The sequence below is a fragment of the Paecilomyces variotii genome, assembly GCF_004022145.1.
Source record: "Paecilomyces variotii strain CBS 101075 chromosome Unknown C8Q69scaffold_20, whole genome shotgun sequence".
Classification (NCBI taxonomy): Eukaryota; Fungi; Ascomycota; class Eurotiomycetes; order Eurotiales; family Thermoascaceae; genus Paecilomyces; species Paecilomyces variotii.
In genome coordinates, this window is record NW_021167159.1 from 142,622 (window position 1) to 166,258 (window position 23,637).

At 48.5% G+C, this 23,637-nt stretch overlaps 8 protein-coding genes across 8 annotated transcripts; 3 read left to right on the forward strand and 5 right to left on the reverse strand.

Moving 5' to 3' along the window:
- Positions 1–2,100: 2,100 nt before the first annotated feature.
- On the reverse strand, positions 2,101–5,968 carry C8Q69DRAFT_185805 (putative mRNA transport regulator). The gene is made up of 8 exons (XM_028625921.1): positions 5,621–5,968; positions 5,460–5,552; positions 5,129–5,401; positions 4,934–5,024; positions 3,599–4,879; positions 3,116–3,541; positions 2,528–3,058; positions 2,101–2,470 (listed from the first exon to the last, which is right to left on the reverse strand). The coding sequence occupies exons 1-8, from the start codon at positions 5,750–5,752 to the stop codon at positions 2,382–2,384; spliced, it is 2,916 nt and encodes a 971-aa protein (XP_028481115.1). The 5' UTR covers positions 5,753–5,968; the 3' UTR covers positions 2,101–2,381.
- A 203-nt stretch (positions 5,969–6,171) lies between these two features.
- C8Q69DRAFT_482664 (hypothetical protein) lies at positions 6,172–6,917 on the forward strand. Its single transcript, XM_028631670.1, has 3 exons — positions 6,172–6,340; positions 6,397–6,487; positions 6,544–6,917. The coding sequence occupies exons 1-3, from the start codon at positions 6,200–6,202 to the stop codon at positions 6,594–6,596; spliced, it is 285 nt and encodes a 94-aa protein (XP_028481116.1). The 5' UTR covers positions 6,172–6,199; the 3' UTR covers positions 6,597–6,917.
- Positions 6,504–7,648, reverse strand: C8Q69DRAFT_186007 (5-formyltetrahydrofolate cyclo-ligase). Its single transcript, XM_028625922.1, has 3 exons — positions 7,457–7,648; positions 6,895–7,404; positions 6,504–6,834 (listed from the first exon to the last, which is right to left on the reverse strand). Exons 1-3 carry the CDS (start codon positions 7,545–7,547, stop codon positions 6,713–6,715), a joined length of 723 nt encoding a protein of 240 aa, XP_028481117.1. The 5' UTR covers positions 7,548–7,648; the 3' UTR covers positions 6,504–6,712.
- A 328-nt stretch (positions 7,649–7,976) lies between these two features.
- Positions 7,977–8,873, forward strand: C8Q69DRAFT_409540 (chaperone for protein-folding within the ER, fungal-domain-containing protein; the record flags this gene model as incomplete). Its single annotated transcript, XM_028628252.1, has 4 exons — positions 7,977–8,087; positions 8,158–8,272; positions 8,325–8,503; positions 8,559–8,873. The coding sequence occupies 4 exons, from the start codon at positions 7,977–7,979 to the stop codon at positions 8,871–8,873; spliced, it is 720 nt and encodes a 239-aa protein (XP_028481118.1).
- A 632-nt stretch (positions 8,874–9,505) lies between these two features.
- C8Q69DRAFT_510964 (hypothetical protein) lies at positions 9,506–10,129 on the reverse strand (the record flags this gene model as incomplete). Its single annotated transcript, XM_028633232.1, has 2 exons — positions 9,506–9,911; positions 9,987–10,129. The coding sequence occupies 2 exons, from the start codon at positions 10,127–10,129 to the stop codon at positions 9,506–9,508; spliced, it is 549 nt and encodes a 182-aa protein (XP_028481119.1).
- A 266-nt stretch (positions 10,130–10,395) lies between these two features.
- Positions 10,396–15,088, forward strand: C8Q69DRAFT_186027 (nuclear pore complex protein). Its single transcript, XM_028625923.1, has 5 exons — positions 10,396–10,869; positions 10,940–13,405; positions 13,454–13,542; positions 13,598–14,227; positions 14,280–15,088. The coding sequence occupies exons 1-5, from the start codon at positions 10,593–10,595 to the stop codon at positions 14,886–14,888; spliced, it is 4,071 nt and encodes a 1,356-aa protein (XP_028481120.1). The 5' UTR covers positions 10,396–10,592; the 3' UTR covers positions 14,889–15,088.
- A 599-nt stretch (positions 15,089–15,687) lies between these two features.
- C8Q69DRAFT_482671 (alcohol dehydrogenase) lies at positions 15,688–17,285 on the reverse strand (the record flags this gene model as incomplete). The annotated part of the gene is made up of 2 exons (XM_028631671.1): positions 15,688–16,797; positions 16,868–17,285. The coding sequence occupies 2 exons, from the start codon at positions 17,280–17,282 to the stop codon at positions 16,031–16,033; spliced, it is 1,182 nt and encodes a 393-aa protein (XP_028481121.1). The 3' UTR covers positions 15,688–16,030.
- Positions 17,286–21,090: 3,805 nt separating this feature from the next.
- Positions 21,091–22,919, reverse strand: C8Q69DRAFT_482675 (sterigmatocystin biosynthesis dehydrogenase stcV). Its single transcript, XM_028631672.1, has 6 exons — positions 22,754–22,919; positions 22,442–22,610; positions 22,296–22,382; positions 22,159–22,239; positions 21,532–22,102; positions 21,091–21,478 (listed from the first exon to the last, which is right to left on the reverse strand). The coding sequence occupies exons 2-6, from the start codon at positions 22,564–22,566 to the stop codon at positions 21,191–21,193; spliced, it is 1,152 nt and encodes a 383-aa protein (XP_028481122.1). The 5' UTR covers positions 22,567–22,610; positions 22,754–22,919; the 3' UTR covers positions 21,091–21,190.
- Positions 22,920–23,637: the final 718 nt, after the last annotated feature.

Sequence of the window (23,637 nt, forward strand, 5' to 3'; positions counted from 1 at the left end):
TCATCAACAGAGTACTACTAGTACCATATGATCTCACTGATACCTAAGTTACTACATACTACAGTACTCTAGTGACATCCCATGGATCCTCTATTGGGCAGGCTACTTACCACGGTAGATAGCGTCAAACCGCGGTGCCTCGATAGTAATATCGTCCCCGAACGGCCCCTGCGCGAAGAACCGCTCATGGGATCCTTGCCAAGCAGGTCGTTCGCGCAGAATGATCAGAAACTCTGCCGTTGGTCGAGTATGTTCCCGGATCTCACAGTGACTGCGTTTCGTACGGAGTACTTGGATATCTTGACGCTCTCGATCTTCTTCTACTTAGGTACTTACTCTGGGGTGAATGTGAATGAAGATGAACGGTCTCCAAGTGGAGATCAGATCAGACCCAGCGGGACTGCCGCCGCGTGGAGCACGAGGGGCCGGTCCGTCAGCTTCACGATCTCGGAAGTATAATCCAGGTACCGAGTCTAGGATCTCGGACAAGGTCGGGGATTACTCGATATTATTCACAGGGATCGTTTCCGTCATTGCAGGGGATCTGTTGATAGATGAGATCGGACGGTTAAACTTCTATACTTACCTCCTGGAGAGAATTGGGTTGGTCCAGCGGCAGTCGCGGCAAAAAGATAAAGTTAACTTGTCACTGGAGGAAAATCAGAGGGCTGACACTAAGTAGAGTCCATTTCTCCATACGAAGAGATCTTCGTACTGTATGTATGTGCATACATACATACATACATACATCCGATTCTTCTGCAGGTGGCGGGAACCAGCGACTAGGGTTCTGTGTATATCACCAATACCACGGCAGAGCCTGTATGGTGAGCAGTCATGAGAACCATTGCATTTCCCTGTTTTCTATTATCTAAATTTGCAGAGCGGTACAGCGACTACCTACCACAGGAAATCTCTGACGGATCTTCAAGAAAAAGAAAATTTTTGCCAGCCGCACCTCGAGACGACGACTGATCGCTAGGAACAGGCAAGAGACCCCATGGCGTCAGCATCGCCAGGCCTGCAAAAAACTACTCTAGGCGCATACTTACGCCGTTCTCCACGGTAGCATGGCGAGATTTCTAGAACCCGATGGGGTTATTGTTCCAATAATAACCCGGAACGGTCAAGTCCTGGAGAAAGAGATTTTCGCCGGGGGATGATCATCGAATCTGTTTAGTCCCAGTGAGGTAACGTAGATATGTTTGAGGTCCATTCGAAGTTCGAACGCACAATAAGCTTGCCAATAGAATATTCTTATTGCAACCCATCCGCCCGGAGTTCTCCTGGCCCGTACTCGGTGGGTGCCGCCTTCCGCCTCCTCATACCTATTGTGGTGTAGAGTTTACCATGCAGGAAATGAAACCAAGTTCCAGATCAGAAGAATCTCTCTAATAATGTGAACTTTGTGAAGCAGTCTAGTCTTGGAGATCCCTGTGCTTCCGTCGGCCTCCGGGATATGGCACAGGTGTGAGACACGAAAGTAACGTAACGAGAAAAAAGGGCGGTTTGAGGGGTTGGGAAGGATGCGCCGATAACTACTGAAGTAGCTAATCATGAAGTTGATATTTGCAATGCGGATTAGCAGCCGTTTCCCCAATGGCACCCTTCCACACACGTACTGACCGCTTTGTTATTGTTTTTTTTTTTTTTTTTCTTGTACTCTACAACAGCTGGCTTAGTGCGGCTGTCGGGCTTTACATACGGACTAAAGGAGCTGGGAGCAAGTACTTAACAATTCCTCCAAGGGCAAACGGAAGGACCAGATACTGACGTCAAGCCTGGGACCTTGGTTACGGTTGGATCTAACGGTAGGCATCACTGGCTGAAATAATAGGTATGTCGGTCCAATATAAAACCTGGAATGGAAAAGGGGCTCTGTGAAATCTGTGGTGACGGGACAAAAATCTCGATTGGCTATGACCCCGATCAGACAGGCAGAGTATGTGCTCGCGGGGTCGGGGGCACCTCGAGAAGGTCACGCTGAAGTCGCAACATCGTCTTCCCCGTTTGTGGAATAGTACCGGACGCTCAGTAGGAAGTCATCTCATGTCTCACTGTCTTCTTTGCATTTATTGCATTTGATTAGTTGTTACAAGTTCTGATATCACCGCCGTCATCTCATGTGTTCACCTCTACCGCCTCCCAGCATCGTACGTGCCATGAGGGGAAGACACTGATCCTCGATCTGTGAGAGAGAACGCGTCCGCCTCAAGGAGGGGCATACTGTCTATATTTCTTTCACCGTTCCTATTGATATCTTACCTTAATCATAACAGAAGTGACCACTGGGTCAGTGCAGACTTTGATAATTCTGAATACAGAATTCGTTCGCGTCAGGCAGCATCAGCCGGCGAGGTAGATCATAAGTAGCCAGTTGACTAGCCACTGAACCGGAACCGGGTTGCTTCGAGTCTCCCGAGGCCCTCCCGCGGGGCCACATTCCGTCGTCGATAGGAATTGGTGAAGTCTGTTCAGTTCATTAATATACGCACACGGAAACATACTTGACAAGGATGAAGCGAACCTTGTAGCAGCACTCGAATCCTCCGCATCTCGCCAGTTTGGATCTTGTCCGAGATGCCCTTTATCAGCTTCTCGGACTCACCGGGCTTGATTGAGCCGGGCGGAAGCATCTGAAGAGTGGACTGCACCCATGTTCCCGCTTCCGCGGGCATCATCTCAAAGAGCGTCATCAAGACACCAGAAGCATCTGGGAAGCAGTCTCCAGGGAAAGTGAACATCATCCCGGTGAGGATCCTCTGAACAAGTAATTGGCCTTGAGAGGCGACGAGCTGTTTCACAGCGGCTTGGATCTCGACGGGATTAGAATATGGTTCCCCATTTGGCCCGGCGAATTCAGAGACCGAGGGGTGCTCGAAGCCGAAGCTTAGCAAGTCGCGGTAGTAATGTAACGTCGCGATCAAAGGATCAACTTGCTGCAAAGTGAGTGCGCTCAGGGCAGCCGAGAAGATAGGAATTGCCAGAGGAGAAGTCACGCATTTTTTAGGGTAGAACCGCATAGCGTCACTAGCAAGCCGGAAGAAGTCCTCGATCACTAAATCGTCTGTTAACAATGATACGAGCAAAGTTTGCGTTTCACCACCGAACTTACCATCGGGCAGATTCTGTGGAGGGAGTTCATTAAGAATCCGTAAGAATACAAGAGCTTGCTGCTCGAAAAATTGATAAACCGCTTCGCTAGTCGGCAGATCAACGTATTCTGCACCATCAGCGAATTCTCGGATGATGGCGTCCGTTGCCCATAGAAAACAGCCTTCTCTCGATAGCTCGAACCCAGATGCAAGGCTCTGCGCCAAGCTTGGCAAAAGTGGTATCATGGCGGTGCGGTATGAAATGATCATGTACCGCCAGCAACGACAAACACGTTCTAAGATCGGTGTAGATGTAGTGAAGTTCATCACAATCGTGCTCATCACTGGAAGAATTTCTCCGCAGTACTTCACAGCAGGGTTCTCTTGGCCGGGTCCGACATATGGAGACACTACCTGGACAAAAATAGTGATTAATTGTAGATGGTCTGCAATGTTCAATATTAGTTCAGTGAGCATCCTGTGGGGTCCTTGCTCGAACATACCAGCAACTGCTCTCTGGCCCTGCTCATCCTTCGCGTGATTAGCAAGGTTCATGATCCTAGCCATGATCGGGTCACAAAAGAGCTTCATTGTCTCATAGATTTTCTCAGTTGGCTGGACTGCAACCACGGCAGCTACTCCCTCCGTGACTTCTTCCTGACTCGCAGGTTTAAGCTTATCGATCACAGACTCATAGAAAGAGTGCAGTTGTGTAATGTGTCCTCCAAGCAGCTTTTGGCAGTCCGTTCCCAGGAACTTGAAAGCTAAAGCAGCGGCCTGAACAACCTCCGGCGAACTATGTTGGAAACCGGAGATGACATAATTCAGTTGTGCTTCGAGTGTCTCTGGGTGTTGTGCGGTCCATTCTGTGTACCTCCCCAGGGCCATAATTGCCTGGAAACGGACTTTTTCTTGGTCCGGAATCTGCACAATCAGAGGTATCACTTGTGGCAAGACGGAACTCTCTTCAGGATCGACCATACGTCCCATAGCTCTCATACTGAAAAGAGGGGCCTCAAGCTCTTGCCAGTGAGGAACGTGAGTGTTTGTTGCCTGAGAGGCATACTTGGATACCCATTGTTGGATGAGCTGATACGACTTCCCAAGGCACTCTGTCACACCGATAACTGCACAGCAATCCTTGAGAACGTCCCCCATAGAGTGTCTGAACTGCCGGAACTTCTCTTCTTGCTCCCTGTCACCATCGAAAAGATCCTCTTCGTCGCCATCAGGGGTTGGGAACTCAAGATGCTTGATCATGATATCAACCAGCTGAGAGAAGATATCGGCAAACTTGTCGCGTGCTGCCACATAACGATCCAGGGTGATGTATTGCTTAAGCTCGTACCAGAAGATGAATGTGAGTGAAATAGCATCGCGTTCCTTGTCTCTCGCGCAACACTCCAAGACAGCCTCGACAAGGCTACGGAACTCGTCGGGAAGACGGGCGATCAAAACAACCCAGGCTTCGCCTGCTTCAGCAAAGAGCCTGGTGACTCCACGCAAGGTATCCACATCCTCAGCTTCCGCGGCCTCGCGGATCTTCGGACGCAGGGCGATTATGCGAGGATATACCGCTTGTATGACGGGTAAAGAATCGTCCACCTCCCGCGTATCTCTGTATATCGTACAAATACATTCCACGGCAGACTCGAACGATGGCTCATTGTCCAATGCCTTTAGTATAACATTCATCAGAGGCGAGTCAACAATCTTAGAGGCTGGGATTTCGCGCATCCAGGATGTAATACAGTCGAGCAGGCGAGGACTCATCGCGGCGGACGCTTAGGCGAAGTCAGTATCCTCATCGAGCGGTAAGGGCATTACAGGAGACATACGAGAAGATTGCGCATACTGCGTGAGAAGGTGCAATACCTGATCGGCATTGTCCTCTAATAGCTCCTTCGTCCTGTTTGAGAGTTCCTCTTCCTAATGGTCATACGAATTAGATTTGAACGTCTGGGTGTAATGCCACACACGGTCGCCGGATCGGAGTGTTGGAAGCTGGATTGGTGTATGTCGGTCGAACGTACAGTAAGATTGATCTTGCGTCCTTCTGTCACCTCCTCAGGCAAGACCTTAAGGAACTCCAGAACACAGTCTCCAGCAGTGCTTCCAAGAGCGGAGCCCACCGTGCTCAAGACGTCCTTCCATCCTGTCATCTGTATGGCTAGACTGGCGAGACACACGCATAACTGCGTTTGTATAGGCCTAGGCCCGGATGCATAAGCCGTAAGTAGAGCAAGGATCGAGTCTCTTAGTGCAGGCAATGATTCCGCGGGCAACTGGTCCAAATCATATGTGATCTGCTACTGTCAGTCATTCCGTAGACCGCCCCGCACGAAACAAGATCGATTTGTTTACCTTTCCCTTCAACGTCGTCGCCGCGAAAAGCTTTGCCTCAATCTGAACGTCTGGTGATTGTAGTAACCCGTGCGTAACTGTCCATGCTTCGATCTAAAAATTGGATGCGTCAGCTTGTTGTTTAGAGAGGAGCGGGGTACAGTGAGCTTCGGAGGTCATACCGATTTCTGGAACTTTTCAAGAAATTCGTGAGCATGAGTCTTCTCTGTACGCGAAGCATTTCCCTGCATCGTAGCCACCGCTGCTAGGACTGGCCCGAAAGCCTGTCCTGCGCCTTCATCTTTGGTCGCCATAGTCGTCGAGCGTGTAAGTGGGTTGATCTCGGGGGGGGAGTAACGAGAACGAAGTAATACGCCGTCAACCGGGCCAGGAAATGCGATCGCCACCTATGAAACTCATGAATAGTGTATGCGATCGTGAGTATATAAGTTTCAGGGCCCTGAATGAATACGGCGCTGTAGAATCCGATGAGGACCAGGCGTAGGTGGGATGTGATGGTTTCAGTGACGAGACCCAAGCAGCCCGAAAAAGTTGGGTTGAGCCGCAACCACAAACAGGCCGACCGGCTCTGGTCATTCTCCGCGAACCACCACAAAGCTTCCCCGAACATTCGTGATAACCAGACGGCACACCTACAATTCTTGCACTCGGTCGCGCCTCGAGCTATCCTTGATCTAGTTCTGCTATCTTGGATCCTGTTCTCCTTGACTACTTGCAATCCCCCAATAATCACGTTCACCATGGCCGGCAGAGGTGCTGGGGCTGCGCGCAAGACGCTTCTTGCGCCAATCCATTTCATCTTCAAGCTTCTACAGCAGCGATCTACTGTGTCCATCTGGCTTTATGAGCAACTTGCATTCCGGATAGAAGGAAAGATCAGGGTATGTGCGGTCTGTGGCGGTGGAATTGCAATGCAGTGGCTAACCAGCGAGCGCAGGGCTTCGATGAGTTCATGAACCTCGTGGTCGACGATGCTGTCGAGGTCCGGTTGGCTACAAAGTCTGAGGAGGAGAAAAGGAGAAATTTGGGTTCGAAGAACATGTGTCTATTTGTGATTTTGCAATCTCTGACATCTTGCGTCTAGGTCAAATACTCCTCAAGGGAGACAACGTATCGCTGATCCAAGCAGTACAATAAACTCGACTTGTCCTCTGATCTATTAATAATCTTATACCTTTGGCGTTGGAGGAGCGGCTGCGCAGTATCCAAAAAAGGGAGAAAAGTCTGGAGAAAGAAAGCATGTGAGATGCATATCAGCTTCTGGGGCTTATGATCTGGCCGTCACCGACAATGACGGCATCTACCGGCCAGTCGTGCTCAGACACCGGTATTTCCTCTGGGGGCTGAAGAACCTGCTCTTTCAGAGCGAGAGCGACTGTATCACAAAACGTTATGTCAGATAGAATCCTCTAATGAACTGTAGACTGTTCCTCACCAAGGAAAGGTCTTTGAGGTGTGCTCTTCTTCCGTTCCTCGTCTGTCGAATATCTTGCGAGAAACCTATCGTAATACCCTTTCCCATGGCCCAGTCTTCTGAGACTTTTGTCAAATGCCATTCCCGGCATAACGATCAAGTCTAAGCCTGGGCTTTTCCTCGCAGTGTGTGGATGCCATGGGGAGGCGACTCCGTAGCCACCTAAGCAGTTCTCCCTGTCCGAAATAGACGCTTCATCGAGTGATGGTATGCCCCATTTGTCTGGCTTGAGCGATTCGAATTCTTCCATAGAATTCAAAGCAAGCATATCCATGACAGAGCTCTTTGGTTGTGCTGGAGCATTCTCAGTGGTATGGATATAGGGTATAAACACTTCCTTTCCGCTTTTCAGTGCATTCTGAACGATGCTAGTCGTTGAGATCTCTCCGCTTGGCATAGAGAGATAGACGCCTATCCTTTTGGCATTGCGATATTCCGGCAATGACAGCAACTGGTTCGTCACAATTGTGGCTACGGTAATTAGCTTCGAGTTCCGTCCGCGAGGATATGAGAATGCACTGACATTGACTAGCGATCGATTCTTTCGGTAGAGTTAGAAGAACATCACGGACTTTTCTTCGCAAGTCCTTTTTGGCCGTCTGCAGAGCGGCCATGGCTACAATCAAGCCAGTCCTGCGGGGTCGTCTGCTACGGATATATATTTAGAAGGCGCCGTTGATCTGTTTCTCGTTACCTGCAATACCACATAGAGTGGGCGTGCAAGTGGGTTGTTTTGCCCAGTTTTTGTAAGACTGCAGATTCCACCAAAGATACCCCAAAAGACGGCTATCTGCAATCAATAACGAAAGAGGCACAATGTGTCGTATCTCACACCCGTTTGGCGGAGAGTTTAATGATCTGCAGATCGGCCGTTTAAATTTATGTCTTGGCGTTGTCTCGTACCGCCTTGTCCGGTGGCATGAGGAGTCGAGAATGCCTCCACTTGACAAGCAACGCAGGCTATCGAGGAGGTTGCTGGCCCCCTTCCTGCGATACTCACTCTTTACAACATTTATTCATGCCCATACTGAAAGATGCTGGACATGGTTAAAGCTTTAGTCTTCCTGAGCTTCTTCCTGGCTGCCAGGGCAGCGGTAGACCCCGACCTGGTCGGCACCTGGTCAACGAAATCGCGCCAGGTTATCACAGGACCGGTATGCCAGAGTCCCTACACGCAAAACAAAAGATTTTACGCACCGAGAGCATATGTTGATACCTTTCTAGGGATTTTATGATCCTGTAAATGAGAAGTTCACGGAACCGTCGCACACAGGCATATCTTACTCGTTTACAGAGGATGGATACTACGAGGAGGCTTACTATCGCGCGGTCGCCAACCGTAAGTTACCTGCCCCATCTGGTGGAATCGCTCGCTGACTGAGACTATATAGCAAGTTCGCCCGATTGCCCCCAAGGCATCATTCAGTGGCAGCACGGAACATACTCGAAGGAGCCTAATGGATCCCTGGTCTTAACGCCCTTTGCCGTGGATGGACGTCAACTTCTATCGAATCCATGTGCTAGTGATCTGTCAGCGTATACCAGATACAACCAGTCAGAATTGTTCAAGGTATGTTCCTCTACTGCAGATTTTCCTTACCGATCAGTGATTAACAAGCACCTAGCAATACGAGATACAGACTGATAAATTCCACAATGTTCTCCGCCTGAACTTGTACCAATTCGATGGTACGCCGGTCATTCCGATGTACTTGGTCTATAGACCACCGCAAATGCTCCCAACACAGACACTGAACCCTATCGCCCAAAAAACTGGTTCCGCCAGAAAGGCGAAGAGAGACCTTATCGATGAAGAGACTATTGAGCCGTTGAACAAGCATGCGTTTGTGAAGCGATCAGAACCTGAAGCGATTGATAAGTGGTGGTGGTTTGGGCTCTTTATGACCTCAGCTGGCGGCCTGGCCCTGCTCCTGAAGTGAGTCAGGCTGATGGAGCCTTAGCTGGGCAGCAAGGTTCCTCGTCACCCTGGCGTTTGGACAAGTGAAGATCTAAAGATGCTATTTTGCTGTTCGTTGCAGCCAACATCACGAGCTACAGTGCATGTATCATGGCGCAAGGGTTTCTTTCTATGCGGAGTTTTACACGACCGTCACGCTCATACCGCAAGCTATTCCCGTTCTGTCTGCTTTTGTTATGGTGATACGCGCCGCTTAATTCTCGATATTTTGTTTTCCTGCGCTAATGATGTCCCCTGGACTCGTACGTTTTATCTACCCCCCAGAGCTGTTCGAATTTCATGTTTCCTGGAGTTTTGTCCAGATATCCTTTTGAATCTATGTCATTGACTATTTCTTGGCAACCTACACGGTATTGCTCTATTCATAATCGTATCGTTGCCCGCATATGATCAGGATAGCAGGGAATTGGACGATTGTGTAAGTCAGGGTTTAATGAGATACCGTGCTTGTCGATCCCGGCAGCAAAGCCGCTCAATGTCCCAGTTTACTATGGCCTGGCTACGCTGTCTTATCAATGGATCTTATTGATGCGGTCGCTTAGGTGGCTGAGCAGAGGGGTTAAATCACCTATCACTCTAGTAGCAGTCTGTGTTTTAAGCGGCTGCTACCGTCTCCTTTGCGATCTTTGCAACCTCCGCCTTTTCGGCCGGCTTGCCGTCCAGAGCACCCCCAGGCGCAAAAATCGTCTTGAGTACCGTTCCAATATCGGCCTTCTTGCCTGCTTCCTTCAGACTAGAGATAGTCTGGGAGACTGCTTGCCTGATCTCGTCGGTGCCCATCGTCTCAACCTGTCCTGCATATTCTTCCCATACCACGACCTGCGCATCTTCTTTTTCCTTAAGATCGGCACGACCAGCCTCCTCGAACTGTTTCGCAGCTTCTTTTGAGGCAGCAGCTCTCTTCCGTATCAAGGACAGAAGCTGAAGGTCGGTCTGAATAGGACTCGGCGTTTTGGCAGCATTGTTCGTCTCGCTAATAATCGCGCGCAAGACATTCAATCTACGGCAAGCGCGACGGGGTTAGTGGTTGACACAGATAATGAAAGGCCAATTAGAAGAAGATTCCGTAATGTACCTTGCAGTATCCTTTGCTCTCATTGCCGTCTTCAAGTCTGTACGGATTTTAGCCATCAATGGAGGCGCGCCGGAGGTTGCGGTCGAGTTGTATCGCACGGATCGTAGCCCCAATCGGGCCGAGAATCTGAGAGGAGTGAACATCGTAGGTAAGAGAGCGGTCCGTAAAAGTAAGGAGCGTGGTGAATGGAAATGGCGCAAAAAGGATAATAATAACAATAACGAGAATACAGTCTATTGTACAAGTGCTGAATGGAATGTTGAATAGAGATGCAGCTGGATTATGGGGAGAGTCCGAAAGCTCTAAAGGCGGAAGAAGCTTGGCTGGAGGAACACGACCAAGGATAACCTGGTCCGTGCACAAATTTGTTTCTACCGCTCCTCGCCCTCAGTCCGTATTGTTCGGTGCATCTCTGGCTGGGTTGTCATGAATCTCTGCACACTTCCTGCAACACTCCATTCTTGAATACTTCGCATATCTCTCAGCCCCAGCTAATTTAGTGTCTTATACCCCTGTGCTTGAGCGCGACAATTTTCTCAGTCAGTGGAGCGATACGCGGGGAGGAGCAGAAGCAACCCCCAGCTGCAGAACAGCTGGTGATTGAATATGTCCTATCCGACACTTACGCCTCCAAGACCGCTTCCAGGGACCTATTTTCAGACTCCTGCTGTTACAAATTCACATCATGGACCTCTTTTCCAGCCTAAAGGAGCACCAGTCTCTGCAGGGCAAGCTCCATCGCCGAGTTCTTTAACAAAGCTCACCCCAGCGGCCCCGAAGAGCAAAAGCGAGACATTGAGCACTCGAGAACGCGCTGCGCAGACGATAAATGATACTCTCGTTCAAGAATCACGTTATCCTGATTTGGACACATATCTTTCACGTATGTCAATTGCTTGCGCCTGTGTTGATCACGCGGGTGAAACTCGTCATGTACTGACTGGCTTTCTTAGAGGGTTTCTCGTCGGACTACGACATTCCAGCATCGCCATCATGGGCGCCTTTTCACAAAGTCAAAATGTATAATATCCCCGATCAGATTTTCGACCAGTATAACCGTGCGCAAGTTTCGACAAGTATGGGTCTCTTCGCGGAGCTCAATCACGCATGGGTTGCTATTGATAATGCTCTTTATCTGTGGGATTACACCCATCCGAATCCTCAGCTGGTGGGATTTGAGAATCAGGCCAACAGCATCAACGGTGTGAAGCTGGCGAAGCCTCGCGCAGGCGTCTTCCTGCCCGCTATCACCCATCTACTTGTGGTTTCCACGACTGCGGATGTCCTGCTTCTGGGTATGGGCGTGGAGACCACCACTGGGGGTGCGACACAGGTCACCCTCTATCAGACGGGAATGTCTACATCGATCAAGGGTCTCGATATCCATGTCTTTGCCTCGTCGGATTCTACTGGCAGAATATTTTTTGCGGGATCGTCGGATAACGATGTCTACGAATTGACCTACCAACAGGAAGAGAGATGGTTCCAGGGCAGATGCGGAAAAGTGAATCATACTGGTTCGCGTCTTGCTGCATTCACACCCGCCATCACTTTCACACCGAAGAGGCCAGAGCATGTGGAGCAGATGGTGGTAGACGATAGTAGGAAACTGCTCTATACTCTGTCCTCGCTATCAACCATTAGGGTTTTCCACATGAAGCCTGATGGTACTCTCTCACTTGCGATCACGAAACCTGCGGTCGACATATACTCCAACATCGGACACATTATTGCCTCGAACGAAAGTCTGAACCCTAAGGTTAAGATAGTTTCCATCAGCCCTATCCCGGCACCAGAGGCGTCCAGATATCATTTGGTAGCGACGACGGCTACAGGATACAGGATATATCTTAGCGCGACTGGGTCATACAGTTGGTCAATGACTCCGAACGGCACCAGTCCACCGACGAGCATGCAAGCGCACCACGTCAAAACTCCTCCTTTTGACAATCCTTCTGCCGCGGTATCGAACTCTGGTCCACCAGGGCAGCTTTATAAGTTTCAATCGTCAGTAACCTCAAAGGTCCCGATTCATTCGCTGGATCCGACGCGGTTCGCGTCCCGGTTTCCACCTGGTTATTTTTTCTGTTTCACCTGCAAAGATCCTACCCAGAAGGCGGACACGTTGTTCATATCATCTCCAGACTCCGGACGTGTAGCTCGCTCTCAAGAGAGTGTGATGCCAGCAAAGGCTTCCGAGTCAGCAATTTGGCTTTCTCTGGGGAGCAAGGCCGAGGATATTGGCCTGTGCTCCCCACCCGTCTCTGCAGCGAATACGCCTGGTGGTTTCAGTAACGAGCTAGCTATCCAATATGACGGTCCTGCTGCGGAAATTGCCATACTTACCAATACAGGCGTTCATGTTGTTCGTCGGCGGCGACTTGTGGACATGTTTGCCGCACTTGTGCGCACTGGAGGTGGTGAAGAAGGCCTTGAAGGGGAGATCAAAAATTTCATTCGGACATATGGTCGCAGTGAGACATTGGCTACGGCTTTGGCTGTTGCATGTGGTCAGGGCATCGAGATTTCCGACTCGCGGCTATCCAAGATTAACGACCCGGACGTACTCGAGTTTGCTCGTAAGGTCTTCATCGAGTATGGGGGCAGACCGACGATGAACGAGAATGCAGTTGCGGACAACGCAGCTCTGGCGATTGATGCTATTGTGCCGTCACCCCGTCACGCCGGTATTGCTTTATACATGTCACGATTGCTGCGCTCTATATGGAAAAAAGAAATCACCGTCACAACTAGTTCACCCAATAGAGCACTGAGCATTGCCCCCTCAGTCAGCCCGGCGAAGTTACAGACCATTCAGCGAGATCTGTCCGCTCTGCAGGAGTTTTTCAAGGCCAACAAGAGCTTCATTGAAGGGCTAAGTGGCCCTGAAGCTCTCACTCGTGCATCAACGAAACAAGAGGAGATCGCTCTACAAGCTGAGCATCGTGCTCTGCATTCTCTTGTTCAGCTTGTCTCTGACACCATTGAGGGAATTTCTTTCGTACTCGTGCTTTTCGATGAACGTGTTGATGAAATCGTGGCAACGCTTCCGGACGAATCCAAGCAGCGTTTCTTAAAACTCACTTATGAGGAACTCTTCAGTACCAGCAAGGGCTACGACATTGCGAAGGAGCTCGTCAAGGGCATTGTCAACAGAAACATTGCTAAGGGCTCGAACGTCGAGACGGTCGCTGATGCTCTCCGACGACGATGCGGTAATTTCTGTAGTGCCGAAGATGTCATCATATTCAAGGCACAGGAGCTTCTGAAGAGAGCTGGAGAAGCCGGCGGAAACTCAGAGCTAGGTCGTAATCTGCTCAACGAGAGCTTGCACCTATTCCAGCAAGTCTCTGACAACCTGCCTATGGATTACCTCGTTTCTGCAGTTGATAATTATATAAATAGCCAGTTCTTTGCAGGTAAGACTTATAAGTGTAAGAGGAAATGAAAAGTACTGACATGTCTAGGCGCGATTCAATTGTCTCTAAGTGTCGCTGCAAGCTTGGATAAAGCGAATCTCGCACTGTCCTGGATCATGGATGGCCGGCCTGCGGATGTAAATACTTGAACACCCCGTTATCTATGTTCATTGGCTGAATCTCTCGTTCTAGGATCCCCGACGGGCAGCTTTTGAATCCCGAAAGCAGTGCTACGACCTTGTCTTCAAGGTTATCGTTGCGGTCGACAACACAGCCTCGCAAGACCCAGGAGTGATTGATGGTCAATTCACTATCATTGCTAAGCGGAAAAACGAGGCCTATGGAGTCATTGCGGACTCTAAGGATGAGGTTTTCCTGACAAGCTTGTACGATTGGTATCTGGAGCAGGGCTGGAACGACCGTTTACTAGAAGAGAAATCGCCATTCGTCGTCACATATTTGGAACGCAAATCGGCAGACGACATCGCCCATGCCGATCTTCTTTGGAGGTACTACTCACAATCGCAACGCTTCTTCGAAGCCGCAAACGTCCAGTTCCAGCTAGCCCAGAGCGCATTCACATTGTCTCTGAGTCGGCGAATCGAATATCTTGGTCGCGCCAGGGCAAACGCGTCTGCCCTTACTCCCGACGTTGGTCGACAGGCTCGTCAGCGACTGTTACAGGAGATTACCACCCTCATCGACGTGGCCAGCATACAGGACGATCTGCTGCAGCGTCTCAAGCAAGATCCGAGGATTGCCTCTGAGAGGAAAGCTGAAGTCATCAAAGAAGTAGATGGCCCGATCATGGATATCAGCACGGTATGCGCCTTGTTTCTCTCGTCTCAAGATTACACGCTTACAAACAAATTAGATCTTCAACCAATATGCGGATCCCGGTAGCTATTACGACATCTGCCTACAGATCTTCTACCTAGCCGATCATCGCAACACGGCAGACATCAAATCTACCTGGCAACATCTGCTGCAAGACTTGCACGACGAGACTGTCGAGAGAGGTGAACCACAACCGTACGAAGCAGTCATCGACAAAGTTAGGAGCCTTGGAAGCCGGCTGCGCATGTCCGAGATCGTCTTTCCCATTCCGATGCTCCTGCCAATGCTGGAGCGCTATGCACTGGAGCATCAGCGCGGTGTTGGCCCCGCAACATGGGTGGTCGATCTCTTCCTCGACCTCGAAGTCCCTCATGAGACGCTATACACGGTGCTCGAGGCTATGTTCTACAATGATGAGGCTCCTTTCCATGGGCCCAACCGCCGCTACATCGCCAGTGACCTGCTTTACCTCATACAGCATTGGTTCCACAGCACTGTCCGTATGGGCGGCATTGTCTTCGGCAGCAACGTGGTGGCTGCACGTGTTTCAGAGACTCTTTCACTCCTCCGAGAGGCTGGTCTTAGCCAAGACTTAATCAGGGTCGTGGATGAATTGCGGATCAGGATCGAGGATGTTTTGCGATAGGTTAGAGATTTGCAATGTCACGATTAGCTATGGAGCTATCCCCACAGATTCTCCCTTTTAACATTCCTGTATTGGCGTTTTGAAAGAAAAAGGGTGACCTGGGAGTGCATCGAATATGATGGAGGTTGTTGGTATATGGTCGCCATGTGCAGGAAACCGTGGCAGCCCATTTCATTTCTGGAATTATTTTCGCGTCTCAAAAATCAAATGATGTCCCGTCATTTCTTATGTGGAATTCCGGAACATGTACCAAGAGCATCCGATTGTTATACTATCGTGTCATAATGCTTGTCTTGTGCATCTATAATATTTTTTGAGCAAACGATAATAACGTAGCGGCGGGGGGCTATTGATTCTACCACGAAACTCACCAAGTATGTACCTACCTAGGTAGGCATTAATGCCCCGAATCGGAAACGTGATCCTTCGGCTGCCGACTGGCCTCGCCTTCCCTGACATCTGCTGTCGCAGCGGTTTAACATGCGCTATTTGCTTGATTCTAACTCTACATTATGTTTATTCTACCAATATACGACGCGAGCTGATTATGCGAAGACATTTATTTCGAGGGAGAAATGCTATTTGTGGAAATATTCGAGAATTTAAACTTTTTCACTTTTTCACTTTATTCGTCACAATGGAAGACTAGCATGCATGCATGCGATATAGACCGGGATCATGGCCCTCTTCTGCGTTTCCTTATATGCCCTCGTCCTCCTAATGATGATGCTCTGGAGCAAGAAGACGAAGAGTCTTGTTCTGAGTAAAACTCATCGGGGATTCGACATCTCACAAACTGAAAAAAAAAAAAAAAAAAAAAAAAAAAAGGAGGAACCAAGACATTTCATGCGATTATAGATTATCATTTTTCATGGCATGCAGTCTGATACTATGCGCAATACATGTGTTTGATTGTATAGTGAAAAAAGTGGCTGCTTTCCACCCCTTCTTCTAATACTCTATTTGTCCTGCGTTTTGGGCGCATGAAGTATAATTAAGACTCTTTGTAGAGTAGTCAATCACTACCCACTTAATTCGCTAGAGCCTAGGCCGGCTTCTGACCAGTCATGCAGAACGTAGCTAGAAAGCGCGCGATAGATAGGTCTATCTAGGCCAGTTTAGGATGTGAGAAGAGCTGAAACTCAGGCAAAGCGAATCACGACTTTGTGCTCCCTGTGGTCACTGAAGCGCCGGTAGTACTCAGGTACCTGCTCGATGTCAATGATCGAGCTGACCACGAAACTCGGCGTAGCTCGTTCAGAGGCAACAAGATCAACAAGCGCTTGCGCGTGTTCCAGCGGCAAGACAATTCCGCTACCCATCGTCAACGCCTTTTCCCAGAGAGAGGAGACTGAAAGAGGGACCTCCGCAGGTATGCTGGAGGCGCGAGGGGCTCCTCGCGTGCTGTTCTGTCCTCCGGTATAAACGCCCGCGATAGCGATACCTCCTTGGTTCGCGGTAACGGCGATGAGGTTGCGCGGCACCAGCCCATCATCGCGCTGACCGGCGGCATTGACCGATTCAAACCCCACGCAGTCTAAGGATCTTGTAACACCATTCGGTTCTTGAGCCAGGATCTGTTCGACGGGGTCGGAGACATTGAATTGGATAGGTACTGCCCCAATAGAGGCCGCCAGCGCTAGACGGTCAGGCACTTGATCCACCGAATACACGCGCGATGCACCACGAAGCAGGGCCGAATACGCTGCTAGAAGGCCCATCGGTCCGGCCCCAAAAACCGCGACAGTGTCGCCCGGTTGGAAGCCACTGTACGTCAACGCCTGCCAGCCAGTAGTAAAAATATCCGCAATCATCAAGTAGTCCAGTTCTTTGGTGACATTGCCGGTCTGGTTGTTGAAAGGAATCGGGATGAGGCTCTCATCAGCGAAGGGAACGCGGGCATATTCGGCTGGCACAACAATGTGAGTGGCCTGTTGGGACACGTAGGGAATCAGAACGTGGAACGGGCCAGGGCATACCTTGCAGACCCCCATAGTCAGGTAGGCCGGTACCAAAAGAGATCGGGTGTTGCTGTCCATAATGGCCACTGTGGGCGTTGTCCGGGATAATCACATAGTCACCAACTTGGAGGGAGGAGACGGCGCTACCAACTTCCGAGATGTAGCCAACTGCCTCATGACCGAGACCCCATGGGACATTGGGAGATCCCATGTAGCCGTGGTAAAAATGGAGATCGGAGCCACAGATGGCTGAAGTAGTGATCCGAACGATTGCATCCGTGTAATTCACGATGCTGGGAACAGGCATGTCAATAACGGACACATTGTACGGTTGTCCGAACCAGGCTACTGCCCGCATTGTAGCAGCTAGAGTTGCGTTGGGTGACATCAAGAATGATAGGGCAATACAAGACGGGAAATATTTGCTACTCATATGTTGGCCTTGGTTAGAACGAATTGGCAGGGTATATAAGCATCGTGGCCCTTTATGTATCTCTCTAGGGTTTTGTGAGAAGCCTTATCTTGTTGGACAGCTTGGCTGCGTCACTGGAGGCCGAGTGGTTCCACCTGAATCCTCAATCCCGGAAACGTATTCTCTTTGAGGATTGAAACGGTGGACGATAAATATAAGATCAACCCGTTGACAAGCTCATCTAGGAAGTAATCTAATGGCGGCCCGGGTCAAGACCAATGGTACCCCCTATCTGTCTTGGCAGAAATGAGAAGACAGGTCCCTGCTTGTCTAAGTGGGACACTTTCTATTCCAACTAGCAGAGGATTTGCAATATGCTGCTGTTCCGAATGGTTTTGGAGGGAACCAACCAACTGCAACATGTGTGGAGGTCGAAAGACAGGTGGTGAGTCGAATCAGCAGATTCCTGCTAGATGGTGCGAAGGCTAACTAGCCCTTGGATGTGCTTATATCACAGTAAGATTACCATGGTAGCCGTTCCCACACAGAAGCCAGAGCTATCGGGCTGGTGTATTAATCTTTGCTTGAGGGGAAAGTCGAAAGTTGATGGGCTTGCCCGTGATGTGTATGCAGCGGCTATATTAGACGTGATTATCTTTTGGTCAAATTGTGTGGAACGACCAATACAGCACCGCTTACTTCCATCTCGGTGTTCTTGCTGTAAATGGTATAAATATACCAACAAGCTTCAATATCAGCATGGAAACTGGGAGTTATACTTTCTCAGGGAGGCTAGATGGATAGATGAAGATGCTTGGGTTCCTACCTAAGCTCCTAAAGCTACGTGCCTATATATGCCTTTGACTAGTCCAAAGCGGAATGTAAAAGGGACATGCCTACAAAGCCCAGGTGATGGGAGTCACCTACAAAAACACTTTAAACAGCAGTCTTCCCGGTGCCCAGTTGAGAATATACCGCTCAATCCAACTGGCAGTATTCAGCACTTGCCTTCTAGCAGTGTCTTAGTTTGTAGGTGTATCACACACAAAGTCCTCGCGTACGGCTCATGCAGAATGCTAGTTAACCATGGAGTAGACTTGCTTACACACTAACGGTAGATCTGCACTGAGTCTCCCTGAATCGTTCTACCAGTAACTCCCTACAGGCCCTGATAGGACAACCTTTATTGGGAACCAGTAGGGAGGATCAGTGCCAATAGATAAGCTCCTTCCCACGGATCATGTTCCAGCCCTCCTCCAACGCATCAAGGATGTCCTGCGGGAGAGGGCCTCCGTTTACAGCCTTCGGATTCTCCTCCAGCTGTTGAACGCTACTGGAACCAATGACGATTCCATCCCCATAATCATCCTTCAACTGCGAGTGATGTTTCAGCCACACCAGCGCACACTGTCGCGAGAATAGCGACTGGTCAACATGCCAGCCGCCAGCGGGTTGAAGCAATAGAACGAGATTCCGAAATACCGCAAACAACGTAGTAGTTCCGGCTCCACTGCCCTATGAAAGGCGTTATATATACCTTGGCAGATACTTGGCATCACCCATCCATTCTCGTTGCAAATATCACATATTGTAGCCACCTCCCAGGATTGGTAATTGCTAATACCTAGTTTCTCGAAGTACCCCTGCTGGTACAGTACAGCTTGTTCACTTCGGATAGTGTCTCTTTAAATGGGACCGTCCGATCAGGACTATGCAAGTACCAAATATGAACTTTGGGGACGTTAAGTGCTTTTAGACTGCTCATCAGTCCTCGACGCAAGTCCTTCGGAGTATGGTGGTATAAATGGATCGAAGATGCAATGTCGGGATTAGCAGCTGACGGAAAGAGCTTCGTGGCTAGATAACCCTGAAACGCTCTTTGACGATGTAACACCAGCTAGATAGCAACATAGGGAATATGTAATTCCACAAAAGTACTATGCTGCAGCTCATATCAGTTATTTCCTCCATTAAGTTCTGCATGAGATGGTTAGTTAGTGCTACTTGCATTTATAATCATCCCATAACTTCCTCATGCAGCCTCAGCTGCAGTAGATTCCTGCTTATCAGCCACACCATGGAGGATGCTTACTACAGTTCAAGTAATCATGAATGCAATACTGGCTTTGACGCAGTTGACCTTGCATACTTGCATACTCTTTAGTTGAGCTGAGATCCTGGTTCTAATTCAGTCTCGGTGCATTCATAATGGTCAGTTAAGGACCCCACCTGCCAGCTAAAAAAAAAATATAGAGTGCGGGCCTATAATTGTAGAGGCACAGGAAAAATTCATTGTCGATACTCCTTTATTCTGCATAATGAATCATCTAATGCATATGTGTGATCCTATAATCTCTCACGGACATCGCATATTTGGCTACCGTTAACCGTATATTCACTAATCCCGAAGCAGCTGAATTCATATTTAAACAAGTACTCTAACTGAAAAATAGTATTCAGTAAAACCTGCCTATAACGAATCATTTTTTCCAGGCAGTCTAATTTGTTGTATAGAGGATTCGTTGTATGAAAAGTGGGTCTATATTAGTAATATACGTATTGGTAGTGAAATTTTCTAATAAATTTCCTTAATTAGTAATTTATGATGAGGTAATTACTGACTAATAAGGTAAATCTGTACTTTTCTATAACGAATCGTATGGGAAAGGTCTGAAAAAATTAACAAATTTCGTAGTAGGGAGGAATAACGAATTTTGTATGGGAATTTGATTTTGACACGCTGTCAAATTCGTAATCTAGAGGTATTCGTTATACACGGGTTCGTTATAGGCAGGTTTTACTGTATTCGACATGTGGATGATATTTACAGGGTTCCGTAGTCGGATGAGTCCATCTATAGATGGCCCACTCCTTAGCGCGTAATCCACCTACATTAGCGGAAATTTTCATATTCATACTTTCCGGTAGAAGGGATAGCTCTGGCGATAATTGGTATTGGTTCTAACAGGCCTCACTACCTGCCACAGGCACAACGGACTGGCTATCGGACGACATGTGGCCGAGGGGTAGACCATGTCCTCGAAACCGGTGGTTCAGGTACATGCTTCCAGTGGCGAACACCTCGGCAAAGTTTGCATCAATGTTCCGTAATGAAGAACTGCTGAATTTATAAATGGCATCACCAATGGTGGAACGTTACCATACGGGAACAATGGACAAGATTTCTCTTTAGGGTTCATTAGAGAAAGAATCAAATGTTCTCTTCTAATACTCATCCGAACGTTGACTGTATTCCCGCTGATTTGTATCATCCATAAGCGGACTGCTGATAATTATTGAGAAGCCATAAGTGATGCGACACAAGTAGGAAGTCAGGATACCGAGTATGGCGATTCTATATGTAAAAGGGTAATAGCCCGTTCCTTGTTTTCATTGAGCTGCAGCAAGTTGAGAACATAGTTTTAGCTAACAGTGTATTACTAGTTCAGCGATCCCAACATAACTAATAGCACAGTTCGAGTATATGATGTACAGGAGTTTAGGATCGGCCTTAACGTATATGACACACTAACTAGCACTGAGCCAGATTGGAAGATACTCCAGTAAAGTGGCTACGCCCATTGCAGGTATATAATATTAAGAGACTATCTGCTTAAAACCCCCGCGTACTATATGGGAGGGTTGGAGTTCCACTCTCAGGAAAACCATCCAGCGTAGGAACCTCGCACAAGAATGAGAACCCGGAGTCTGAGGAAGAATGACCAAGGTAAATCCCATTCATAGGATATGAGGCGCGAGCAATGGGATTGGCCGTGGAGGCAGGTAATGTGTTCACCGAAAGGCGCTGCTAACAAGACTTAATAAGAATGCTGGACTTAACTATAGCTACTTAAATCAGACGAACTGCATACATGACAGGAAGCCCAGTGATAACAAGACCAAGGAAGCAAAACATGTTAGTTAGATCGTCACGCCTTACGAGGCCGCACTGGCGCAGGATGTGGGGAAACTTCAATCTGAGCAGACACCTTCGTCAGAAAGACATCTGCTGCCGTGCTGTTGGAAGAATAGTGATCGCGAAAGATAAAATTCATTGGAAAGCCAACATCAAACGGAACCGCATTGTCAATTTCAGCCAGGTCCTCATCGGATAGGACCACACTGAGGGCTTCGATATTGGCTTTGAGATGTTCAACCTTCCGCTGCCCGATAATGGGGAAAACGTTGGGAGTTTTATGCATCACATACGCAATCGCCTATTCAAGGATTAATTTTCATTTGGGACGTTGCATCAGCTGAGGCGACTCACGATAGCATGGATGCTAGTGTTCTTTCTCTTGCTGATTTTCTCCAGTGCTTCAGACACCTTGATGTCATTCTCACTCAGGGCTGAAGCCCTCGCACTTCCAGCATTATGCTCACTATTCCGTTGCTCAGCCGACTTAAATTTGCCTTGGCCTAGAGGTGCCCAGGGGGCGATAGCCATTCCTTGGTCACGGCACATAGGGATAATATCTCTCTCAAGATCTCTGAAACCAGCGTTCCATTTACCTTGATAGACAGAGAACGGTCTTAAGCCATTAGATCGTGCGTAATCATTGGCCTTCACCACGATCCAGGCTGGAGTGTCCGAGACCCCGAGATACAGTACTTTGCCAGAAGTGATCAGGGCGTTAAGTCCATGCATGACCTCTTCGACGGATGTAGTAAAGTCCCACCAATGGACATATAGCAGGTCAATGTAATCAGTCTGAAGCTTCTGCAGACTGTGGTTGACCGAGATTCGCATGCTCTTCGTGGAATTACCCACGAAGTTGGACTGCAGAGGCTCCGTATCGAAATGTGATGTTCGAAATCCAGTCGTGTACTTGGTTGCGATACTGGCCAGCGGAAGGCGTTAATAACGTATATCGGAATGACAGTGGCAACAACATACACTAATTGATCTCGATTACCACGTTTCTTGATCCATTCCCCCAGCCACATCTCGGACTCTTCCTGTTGATAGTTGTTTGCGCTGTGCAAGAACAGCATGTCAGATATGAAGTACGTACAGGTGTGATATTCACTTACGTGTCCAGAAAATTACCGCCCAATTCGTAGAAAGCGTCCAGCACTGCAAAGGACTGCTCCTTGTTACACTCGCCCATAAACTCCTTCCTGTGTAATGTCACTTATGTTAGCTTCGTTTGCCAATGACCCGCAGGACAGAGAATTACCAGGCCTCCCCAAAGTTCATCGTTCCAAGACATAGAGGCGATACTTTGATGCCAGCAGAGGGCGCCAGCACTCGGTGATAGCCTAGCAAACTTGCTGGCTTTGGCGCGAGGGAAAACACAGACATCCTTCCAAAAGAAGTTTGTCGTAATCGGCACGGATAGAGTCTGACTTCAGGCTGGTTGGTTTAAGAAAGAACTGTCAAGTATCATGAAAAAAAGGCCATGTGACAGTTATTATATAAAGCAGCGCATCGGCCGGTGCCTGGGTCACTGGGAAATTACTGTTGATGAATGATTTGAGCTAGAACTTACGACGTCCGATTGTTATCAGAAATGTCTCAGATGTCTGTCATCCGAATAGCGATGGCTTCCCTCTCAGGATCTCGATTAAACCTCATTAGTAGAAAGATCGCACCATTACGTAGAGACGAGCCATGGGGAGAATCGAGCAATCCGCCTTTACTAGTGGGGACACCAGTCGAAACCGAAACAGACACATGTATCCTGATGACAGACTCTTTCTAGTAGTTGGTGGCGTCGGATTATCCTCCTTTTGCCAAGCCTAGCCATTGTTTCACACTTCATGTATCTAGAGGATTGATTGGCAGATACTGTGGCTATCTAGTAATTTAAGATGTAATGTCTGATAATACGGATTGAGGTCAGTGAAGATAATAATAAGTAAGTCCTGATCCACATTGTCATACCCGTGCATGGAGCTAAATTGGTTCCACCCCCAGCTAATCGCAGTCTATCTAGAATGAAATAGCTTCAACGGGGGAGAGATCTGCTTACGCGCTAAGGGTGGGGATGTGCTATTGAACTATCAACTACCATGCTGTCCGTTTTGGCAAATACCTAGTTAAGTTCGACAGTAACCACCCACTACTGTCAGGAGATAGTAATAGATAGGATCAATGCCGATAGATAAGCTTCTTCGTACTGATGACCTTCCATCCCTTATTTAGCGCATTAATCACCTCTTGCGGGACCAGGCCTCCGTCGAGAGATCTGATAACGTTCCTATACCCATAGTCAGCATTGAAGTATGCTTAATTGCCAATACCCCCAGTACGTAGTCGACCTCCGTTCACTAATAATTCCTAAAAACTAGCCTTAGATAACTGAATGTTTGAAAGCAATTATTATAATCATAACGCTGATAGTTAATATTCCTTAAGCCTATAGTGGGGCCA